General features: G+C 43.3%; 2 protein-coding genes across 2 annotated transcripts; both read right to left on the minus strand.

Annotated features, from left to right (window-relative positions):
* Window positions 1-706: 706 nt before the first annotated feature.
* On the minus strand, window positions 707-2,624 carry LOC127340788 (G-type lectin S-receptor-like serine/threonine-protein kinase SD2-5). Its single transcript, XM_051366533.2, has one exon. It carries the CDS (start codon window positions 2,622-2,624, stop codon window positions 717-719), a length of 1,908 nt encoding a protein of 635 aa, XP_051222493.2. The 3' UTR covers window positions 707-716.
* Window positions 2,625-6,647: 4,023 nt separating this feature from the next.
* Window positions 6,648-8,258, minus strand: LOC127340784 (disease resistance protein RGA2). The gene has a single exon (XM_051366526.1). It carries the CDS (start codon window positions 8,229-8,231, stop codon window positions 6,780-6,782), a length of 1,452 nt encoding a protein of 483 aa, XP_051222486.1. The 5' UTR covers window positions 8,232-8,258; the 3' UTR covers window positions 6,648-6,779.
* Between the last annotated feature and the right edge of the window lie 2,903 nt (window positions 8,259-11,161).

Consider the following 11,161-nt stretch of genomic DNA (forward strand, 5'->3'; position numbering starts at 1 on the left):
CTGCTTCATTCTAGCTACTAGCTGTTTAAAACATGCTGTATATTTCCACTATGATCATTAGAAGAAGATTTGTGGTACTGAGAGAAACTGAACAATGGAGTAAAAATGAGTCCCATCTTTAGTAGATCAAAGGATGTTAATGAACTCGAGATATTCTGCGGGTGAACTTAACTCAGATATTCTGCGGGTGAACTTAACTCGAGGTAAACTTAACTTGAGATATTCTTTAGAAACGTGAGAGAGCAAAACTTCTAATATAGTTACCATTTAACAGTTCTCTTACTATGATAGGTTCAAGCCAACCTTTTCAATTTTTTAGCAAACTGTACCTTCTGTTTATACTTATGAACACTATGTACATCACTAACTATATTTTAAAAACTATTCAAATTGCATGGAAATTAAAACCACTTGTAGCCACTAATTGATCGGTGTTCATTAGTCTCTCAAAGTCCCAACTGCTTTCATTATGCACATTTCTCTGCTTTTTGTAGGAACATTCTTAAACATACTATTACTCTCAAGTTTTCAATATAATAACTCGAAACAGATTTGCCTTTCACAGATAACTGAATAAAGCAATAGAAATGACATTAACTGAAGTTAAAGGGTTTTTGATTTTTTTTTGACAAAATACATCTGATTATGGCTTTTGCTTTACATTGGAAAATTGCCTGCTCATGATGTAACTATCTATCTTGCAGCATTTTCTAATTTCACCTGGGCCCTGATACATGTGAAGCTAGAGGTGGAGCTGAGGATGTCACATTTCTGGCAACGCCGAAAGTTGCTTGATTTGTTGCAACAAAGTTATGATCAATATCACTCTCCGCATTCATGGTGCCTTCTAAGACCTTGACTACCTCGGACATCTTAGGTCTTCTTTTGCAATCAATCTGCAAACACCACATCGCGAGTTTCATCATCTGAATTGCGTCATGCTTGTGTGCTTGCATATCGTTACTGTTCTTGTCAATCAAATCTACCAAGTTATCGTACTTCACCTTTTCTTCCAATAGGGTAATGAGATGGACACTCTCTTCTGATCGGGAGGTGTCGATGTTCTTTCTTCCGCTGATGACTTCCATGACCACAACACCAAAGCTATAGATATCAGCCTTCTCTGTGATCTGTGATGTCAACCATTCAGGAGCTAAATATCCAGGTGTGCCTCTCATTCTAGTAACCACTTGGCTTATATCCCTATCGATGAGCTTGCACAGTCCAAAATCAGAAAGTTTTGCATTGTAGTTGTCATCTAATAGGATATTTTGTGGTTTCACATCCAAATGAGCAATTCTTTTCGTGCACTCCTCGTGAAGATAAGAGAGGCCCTTAGCTATTTGGGTAATGATCTTGCATCGCGTGCTCCAATCCAGAGGAGGAGCAATATTGTCATGTCGACGGTAGATCCATCTGTCCAAGGATCCTTTCGGCATATACTCGTATACCAAGAGCCTATGAGATTTTTCTGCACAGAAACCAATCAATCTCACCAGATTGATGTGATGGATGCTCCCAATTGTCTGAACCTCTGCTGAAAATTCTCGTTTCCCCTGGCCAGCTCGATCCAAACGTTTTACTGCAATACTGTCCTCCCCAAATTGTCCCTTGAAAACAGACCCAAATCCTCCTTCCCCAAGCTTGTCAGTGAACTGCTCAGTTGCTACCTTTAGCTGTTGAAATGTGAACCTCATCGGTGTTCCTTGTAGCTCCCCAAACTCTTCCTCTTCCTCCATCTCCTGGTGTTTCTGTTGTGCTCTTCTTTTACGTATATAGCAAGTGATTGTGAACAACACGGTCACCAATATAAAGCTGCCGACGCTAACTCCAATAGCAATAGGTGTGACTGATTTCCTTGGCCCGGTAGGAGCAAGCGGAGGACTTGCAGGTGAAGGTGGTTTCTCGAGCGTTGGTGTAGGCGGAGGACTCGTAGCTGCTGGCAAAATTGTTAGATTCATTGGAGGACAGAAAATGACCTGATAGTTAGTGCCCGCTGGGCAAGCGTGCGTAGCAGAATCATTTGAGAGGCTGTACGCGTCTGGGCACATCCGCTTAAAGAAGCCCGCGTAGGTGCAGTTGCTGGAACCAGTTCCAGTGCATGTGTTTTTGCAACCTCCAGGCACCTGCATCTCCTTTGGGCACTGCGACGTGATGTTGGCCGCGCACCGTGGTCCCTTGCTGCACTCTTTCTCTCCTTCTTGTACCGGCACGGACAGGAAGTCCATGGGTACATTGAAGCCGTCGACAACCGAGATGTCGAAGTAATTTTGTGGGCTGCTAGTTGAGAGCTCGGCAAATGTGTAGGGTGGCTTACCTAAGATGTTGCAAGCAAACGCACCCGCGCAGTCACCAGTTTGGCAGGACCATTTGCCGTTGCTGCTAAACGAGCATCCCGTGCGCGCCCAGATGCGCCCGTTGGATATGCCGGCGGGCATATCCAGTGTCCACACCTGCCCCGACTCGAGTTCCGTTGCACCCCCGCCCACGGGCAAAGCAGCTGGCCAGACGGTGTAGGAGCATCGGTTGGTGATGTTTATCGTGGTGGCCTCGCTTGTTCCAACGAAGAGCAACAGGAGGAGAAGCAGGAGGTTGAGACCAGAAGGGACACTGGTGGCCGGCATATGTGTTTGCATCGGTTAACATGAACTGAAAACTGGAGTTAAGATTCAGGCTCTTGTGACGACTCACAGGCAGGAAGAACTAAACAGGACGGCTCAGCTGTGGTCTCTGTGAATCTTATAGGAGCTGCGTAGAATTATTCAACGGTCAACATTGAAAGGACCTTGACATGCTGGAGCGAAATCTGTCTTGGGGGCAAAGCTGAAGGTGACAGGGGCAGTGGGCAGCTGCCTGGAAGCATGCAGCTGGATGCCTCGTTGACTGGACATCATGCCGTCAACCGTCTCACTCACCATAACTCTGATCTGCGTCCAAACGAGGGTGGCAAAAGCCCTTTGATCTTTGTGAGCACCTCTGATAACTAGCTGTTTCTCACTCACATTTCGTAGCCGTTTACTGAATCGTGTCTCCTGGCTGATATCATTCTGTTCCTATGCATAAGAAAACCCCTTGGTCGTGGAGGAAAAACTAACACCCAAATCACAAACTGCCGTGAAGTCTTTCAAAGAAAATAAAAATTCTCATTCGTGGATTAACCGTTGTTCTTGTACTACTCCAGGAACCTTCGCAAGCAACCACGGTATCAACAAAATTGATGCAAAACATGGGACATCAGTTCTGAAATCCCAAAATCATGATGCCCATACTGAACCTCAGTGTGACGCTCTGTAGCTACTCTCCAACTACATCTACCTTATCTGGTTATGTAAAGTTGGCGCACTCCTCATAGAGTCGATCCTAGTAGTTCGTGGCTTCGTGCAGCTCCTACGTATGAGGGTCCCTGCTGGAGTTGGGCGCCGGCGGCGCGCGGCTGCTGTTCCTTCCGCCCATCGACTGCTCCAGGGCTGCAAATGTTTGAAAGTTCAGGTCAGCTGGGAAACATTCAACGCAGAACATAGGGGATCCCTGAAGTTCAGAAATGGAGACGGCGATGGATGAACGCATGCCTCGTCATACTACTGGAGCTGAAGTGTTCGTATCTATACACGAACCATTCCAAATGTATGACAAGTGCGGAAATGCTGGTAGGTTTTGTACGGGAAATTAAGATGCAAGCACTTTCATTACCTCCAGTGAAGAAGTCGCCGACATTGAGCAGCGCCGCGAGGAGGATCATGGACAGTAGCAGCAGCACAGCGTGGGCGAGGAAGGAGCAGCAATGTCGTCGCCGCTGCTGTTTCATCTCTCTCTGTAACAGAGCAGCTCGTGCGCACCTCGCCAACCAAGGGTATATGCATCTGCCTCTTGCTCTGAATTCTGTCGGAAGCTGACAGGTCCAAGGCTAGAACTGCACCTGCAAATGGTAAGGGGTAATTTCTTCCAGGGAAGTGAACTGGCTGGATTTTTTTTTTTTTTGAAACGGAACTGGCTGGAATTAGGTTGCAAGGTGTCAGGTCGGTACAGTAATTTACAGTTCGTGGAGACGAGCATCTTAATCTGGTTTATGTATAAGCATCGCACATGTGATGCATTGATGGCGGTATCGCACCAGATCACTGTGGTCAAAGCTGACTGCTGCGGATGCTATCGCTCCAAATGCTTTCTTGAACATAATCACCGCAGTGTATTGCTTGAGAGAAACACAATCTGCGGTAATGGAGGAGGCATTTTGGCTCATAAGAGCATTTGCACCCATTATGTAAAATAATTAAAAAATTATTAAAAAATTCTGATATAAAATTTATGGTGTACATCGTGACATTCTATATTCGTCCATAAGTTTCCATGAAAAACAACATTTTATGTGACATGTACTAAAAAGACAAAAAAATATCATGTACGTAGTTTTGTTGTAGCATCAAAATTTGACTTTTTTGGTGGAGACATAAATTTTTTTTTTTGAAAATTTGTGTACGAACATAAAATATCTAGAATATAAAATATCTAGATGTACATGTAAAATTTTATTTCGGAATTTTTTAACACTTTAAAATGTATTTTCACACAATAGGTTAATATGCTTCTACGAGCCAAAGTGGATTTCCCGCGGTAATGCTTGTACTATGTTATTTTACTGTCTGGTTGTCAAGTCACACGATTGATGCCAAAATTCAAATCTCAACATCTAAAAAAGAAAATTACAAGCTCATTCTGTGACCTGCGTCTGCGTGCAAAGGATTGGATGTGAGGCGCAATACGACGGCTCACTTTAGGCCCGAGACCCATTGCAAAAGAGGCCCTTTTTCCCGTCCTCCACCACCGCCACTTCACGGCGGAGCTCCGGGCTCCGGCAGAGGCGGCGGCGATCTGGACCTCGTCCCCAGCTGCATTTTCTTCTCTCGAGGAAACAACTCACATGTTTCTCCCCCACCCCCTGGAGCCAATGCCGTCTCGGGTAACCGTCACCTTCGACCTAACTTGCCGCCGGCGCCGCATCGAGACCATTGGACAACGCTCGTCAACAAGGTGAGCCACGCTGGGATGCTCTCATACACCTTACGCACTTGTGCTGTTAAGCTTCTGAATATCTGATTGCATAGTAACTACCGGATTGTGAAATATAGCAATATCACCATCAGGCATAAGGCTGTTAATCTTGTGGAAAACGAAATTTCATGTTCAATATGCATTACTAATGGACAGCGCTCGTCAAAGAGGAGGACGACGACCATCTTACTGAGGACTAACTCAGATCGGTCGACTAATCGACTGCACCAGCCACACGAGCGGCATTACTACATGGATGGTAAGCACCAACTTCTTATACACTTGGCGACTTGTGCTGTTAAGCTTCTGAATATCTGATGGCATAGTGACTACTGTTAAGCTACACTCAGCAAGCTTTCTTGATTTTTCTTTCTTTCCTTGCATCATTGACTTTGCGTTTCTTTTCATTGAAAAGGAGAAGGTTACATGCCTCCTAGGAGGTGAGTTGCATCAGATGGCTTAGGAGGAATTATTTTCTCTCTAGGTTTGTGGTTCTAGAAATATGAACAGATGGCTTAGGGGAAATTGCTAGACTATGCTAACTTTCTAATAACATTTTGAATTTTTTCATAGATGTGAGATATTTTTTTTGGTTCCACTAAATGCACCTTAGTACCGCAGTGGCCTATTTCTTTCTCTACTAGCACCACTATAAAATCTCATTTCGGTCCTGAATACATGGATCTGAGTTCCTGCTCTCAGCCACCGTTTCCAACAACAACAACATGCTAAAGTTATAAACATCTAACATGTAAGATATTGTCTAGTCCCAAAAAATATTGTTCTTCTGCGATGTTCCTCTATCAGAAGCCAGTGTGGTGACGTTTTGATTCGTTGCACACCGCTTTGGTGGCCAAAAATATGAAATCTTTGGATAGTAACTGTAGAAAATTATATAGAGGCAGTAAAGAACAATAACAACAATCTAGTTTTAGTCCAAACCAAGTTAGAAGTGAAACCCAACTAGCAAAGCTGCAGTCAGTGGAACAAAAAACATTTACCCATCAACTAGCAAATTTTTGGTTATCTGGACTGGTGCAAAACACCTGCTAATGTATGTATAGTATTTATCCTGTGACAATATTGATGTGCCATCCATTTCCTTTTTGATGAAATAGAACAATGTTGTTGAACTTGGGAACCCTATGTAACTCACCACCTATGTGGTTACTTGTAAATTAGTGCTCATCCATCTCTCAAATTTCTAATTTTCTTTCAGTTTGTGCATTTATGACTTAATATTCTTCTGAATTTACATGAGCCGAATTTAATTGCAATGAATTACAAACATGATTTTCTAACCTGAACTAGATTTTCGCAACCTCACTTTTATACAGTTGATTTTTCTCTTGTCACAGAAAAATAGGTGGTATCATAGTTTATTTCTATCTCTTACAGTTCTTTATCTATTTACATCCACTATTTAATCTACTTTTATCTGCTCTTTAAAGTATCTACCATCTCGAATGCGATTGCATCTATACTTCACAACCTGTGGTTACTTTTAAGTCAGTACAAAAGAAGAGAGCTTCAATATCTCATTGAAGTCGGATGGAAATAAAGATACACATGAAAGTAAAGAGAGGGAAGAAGGCTAGTTAAATAAAAGGCGGCCATTGCCAACGTATAGTTGATTGACTTGAAACATTATTCGATTGGGTATTTGTCAAACTACAAAATGCCATGAAAAATTAGAGGACTATTACACTTATCAAAGCTATGATATAAGCTCATAAAGACACTCCTCGTCGTTTTCTCCCTGACAAGGGGGTAACTTCAGGCATATCCTTAACATTGGTCTGAGCGAAGTGAGCAAATGACTTGTAAGGAGGAATCCTTGATTTCCAAGACAATAAACTGAATTCCCCTTTTGGCCTAATACTAGGATCTACAAGGAGCTCCCCAAGTGTCACCTTTGGTAATTCATTCTTCAATGGAACCTTAGCTGTATAAGGTATTATGCGTAGTGGTTGCGAAGAAAAATCACTTATGTCCACTGGATGACCTTGTTCCATTAGTATATTCAGATGCACACCATATGCGGAGATGTTCTTTTCAATCACTCTTCTGCCCTTGTTCAATAGGCAAAGCCAGAATTGAACACTCAAGTTATTTCTCAGTACATCTGTAAAAGAATTTGTGACGCCAAGTGACCCTTCCTTGTGAAACTCCTTGGAAAATTCTTCTGCTATGTCTATTAGTTGTGGATGTTCTATCGGATTTGCACTCCCGAATGCTAGTATCTTGAAGAGGTACCAGAATTCATCGTAAGGCAGAGTATTGAGAAAAATTGGCTTCACTGATCCAAATCTGGTTAATATCTGAAGTTTACCCATGATGATCACCTTGCTACATCTAGCCATACTTTTGACAAATGAGTGAAATGTTTGCCAGTCCTTGTCGTCTACATTGGAAACAAACTCAACAACCACCAATATCTCGCCTAACATGGTGCTTCCATGCTCAAGTATTCTGAAAAGGTTGTCTCCGCTAAAGTGCAAAACTGAAGAGAAGCGTGAGCGCACCCTCTCATTGCTGCAGACATGAGCAACCAATGTTTTCTTCCCAACCGCGTAACCACCAATGATCGGAAGAACAACTGGTTCGTCGCCAGGAATGCTATCTTGCAACAAGAAGTTCAAAAGAATTTGCTTTTCTGTATGTCGTCCAAACATGATGTTATCATGGTAAAGATATGCATCATATGGTCTATGCAGCATTCGGTCGCATCCACCCAAAAGCACAACAAACTCGATCATGTTAGCAGCAACAATCTCTATGTTCTTCAAGGCATCATGTAACTCATGGTGCATGACTTTGTCCTTTCTTGCACATGTAGTTGTGCGAGAACACTTAAGAGGAATGACGAATGGCATAATGGATGAGTCGCAAACCTCATTGCTGCCTCTGTCCTCGATGCCTTCATATGTAAAGGTGTCAAGCGCATGATAGCCTCGATACATGGCCTCCGAGAGCATCCTGAGCTGCATCAGCATGCTGGAGTTCATGATGTATCGCCCATCTGCCTCCTCGATGACAGTGTGCACTCTTATTAGGAGATGTTGCAGCCTCTTCGCCTTGCCCTCCAATCGTACATGGCTTGAGTAAGAGTACCTGTTTATCAGGAAAGAGATGAATCGGCTAAAAAATTCGCCTGCCACTGCAGATATGGCGGCCTCCATGTCAAATACACCGAAGTGTTGGAGATTTAAGAGGTAACAGATAGTAGAAGATTTATGAGGTAATTGATGACGAAGCTGATCTCTAATGATATAGTATGCTGAAAGCATGCACCATTTATTTAGCTAGTGCCTCAAATTGGATAGTTACGCGTGTTGCAAGACGACTTTCTTTATGATATCTTTTGGACATAGATGTGTTCAAGTCAAAGATGCCGAAGTCAATAGTGCTTGACAGAAAAACGAAGTACTAGTGTTTGGCAATAATGACAAGGATATGCCAACTACCACCTATTTTGTTTAGTCTCATGGAGTACACATATTCTCGTATCTTTTATAGAGTCAGCCGACGGTCTGTTTAGGACGCAGGAATCAAAATCATGTCAAATTGGAGTATTGTTTCAGATTCACTTTTATTATTATCTCGGTTGGTCTCTCCTCTTTCAGATAAATAATTAAATATTACTATTCAACTCAGCTATACAAAAAAAGTTGACGAGATCAGAGAGCCAATAAATTACCTATCACAGATATACATGGCCTCTGTGAGCATCTTGAGCTGCATCAGCATCCTGGAGTTCATGATGTATCGCCCATCTGCCTCCTCGATTACTGTGTGCACTCTCGTTAGGAGTTGCTGAAGCCTCTCCGCCTTCTCCTCCAATCGTACAATGGCTTGAGTAAGAGTACTTGTTTATCAGGAAAGAGATGAATCGGCTAAAAAATTCTCATGTGACTGCAAATACGGCGACCTCCATGTCTAATGCACCATAGTGTAAGGAGATTTAAGGGGGAACCAAGAGAGGGGATTTATGAGGGAATTAACAAGGAGATGATCTTTCACTATAAGTTAGTGGTGCATGATTAGAAGTTAATTTAATTAACATTTTTATTGGCCAATGCCATGTCTTTAGAGATGACGAAGTCAATGGATGCAGCAATTCAGGATAGCTCCCACACGCACCTCCCTTGTGTTTGACTAAATTTTGTTGAATGAGTGTTTGACAGTAATGACAAGGAAATGCCAACTTCCACCTGTGTTATTTAGTATATCATGGAGTACCTATATATTATATATGTATACTCTCAGATTCTCTATAAAGTAATCTTATGTTCTGCTTCGAAGACAGGACATACAATAGTGTCAAATTGACCAGTATTTTGGTTTCGTATTCATTTTTTATGTGGGGTAACTGGGGGAAGACGTTGTCGTTACAACATGTGCCAAATAATGCTGGCAACCTTATCTTGGATAGGTGTTTTGAGGGGAAAAGGAGACTTAAATTATGTGCCTTGAACCTTGATGCAGTGGAATGCCCGTAACGATACCATCTTTCATAGGAGATTTTTCAAGCTTCTTACTTTTTTTGTGGGAAATATGAGGAGCTCTCCTTTTGCATTAGAGAAGGGGGAAAAACTTTACAACAGGAAACGCCACGTTATGAAAAACAAAAGGAAAACACATCACTAGAAGCTACTCTCGGAAAGCCATGGATAAATTATCCATGTTCTCCCTAATTTGCACAAGCAAACCCATAGGTGAGCAGCTACAATTCTCAAAAATCATGCGACTCCACTCCTTCCACAGATTCCAGCCAGTGATCGGAGCAAACGAAGTTTGATCTCGCTTGTTCTTGTTCTTCCTGAATCTAGCAATCTTTTTCCTCCACCAACACGAGATGGATGTTGATCGAGAGGCGATGCATATGGGCATCCAAGCACCAGATGACTTCAACGTTTTGGATGAATGTTTATTCTTCAGAAGTAGAGTCAGAGTCATGAAGGAGAAGATGCAGATGGAAATTCGCCGGGTGAGAACCGTGGTGGTCTGGTGGACACATAGGCAAAGGAAACTGAAGCTCGCGATGCCAGCAACCGCGGCTGGAGCCCCAATGAGGGTAGGCTATCTGTTCTAGGTGCTGGTTCTTTCTATGTTTTGTTGGGTGTAAGGTTGCTTTGTTTTGGCCTTCTATACGAAATCTAGTAATCCCGGAGTGTATCTCTTATTTTGCTGTTAGCAGTGTACTATTTTTTGTCATGCCATTTTTTGTATGGCACGGGGTGGTTGTTAACTTCAGATTTTGTGGCTAGCGAGTACCAGCGCTATATTTATCAGTAGAACACTACTTAGGGTTTAGGGTTTAGGGTTTAGGGTTTAGGGTCCAATGTTGGTTCTTCGCCGCTTCCCCGAGTTTTATACTCCTCCGGCACACCACCTCCGGGGCCATATGGGCCATACGCTCCACCTCCGGCGTCATATGGTTCATACCCTCCGCCTCCGTATCCATACCCCCAACCACCTCCACATGCTCCACCTACAGGTAGCGGGAGTGGCACTGTACCTCCTTACCCACCACCTTCGTACGGTTCATACGCTCCACCTCCGTATCCATACGTGCCATATGGTCCGTACCCCCCACCACCTCTGAAGCCAGTGCTCCAAGCTCCGAGTCCAATGCCGCGGAAACAATCGTACCACCGCGTGCAAAGAGGCTTGACTGGACAACTGCGGACGAGGAAAAACTGGTACTTTACTTACCCATCACATATTTATTTCGGGGTTGGTTCTTGCTTGGATTTTTCACTAACAATATCTATTTCGGGGTAGGTTAATGCTTGGCTTTTTAACTCCAAGGACTCTGTTGCCGGTAATTGCAAGACCGGCACTAGTTTTTGGGGTCAGATAGCTACAACCTTCAACTCTACCTCGGATCCTGCCCGTCATCGGACCTCGAAGCAGCTGAAGGATCATTGGAACGCCTACAACAAGGAGGTGTCCCTGTTCAATGCATACCACATCCAAGAAGAAGCGTTACGTCAGAGTGGAGCAGACGATCAGATGGTCATGAAGGCGGCAATGGAGAGGTACGCGAATGATAAAAGAGTGACTCAGCCGTTCAGACGGCACTACTGGTGGCAAGCTGTTCGCAATG

The sequence above is a fragment of the Lolium perenne genome, chromosome 3 (assembly GCF_019359855.2).
Source record: "Lolium perenne isolate Kyuss_39 chromosome 3, Kyuss_2.0, whole genome shotgun sequence".
In the NCBI taxonomy this organism is placed as follows: domain Eukaryota; kingdom Viridiplantae; phylum Streptophyta; class Magnoliopsida; order Poales; family Poaceae; genus Lolium; species Lolium perenne.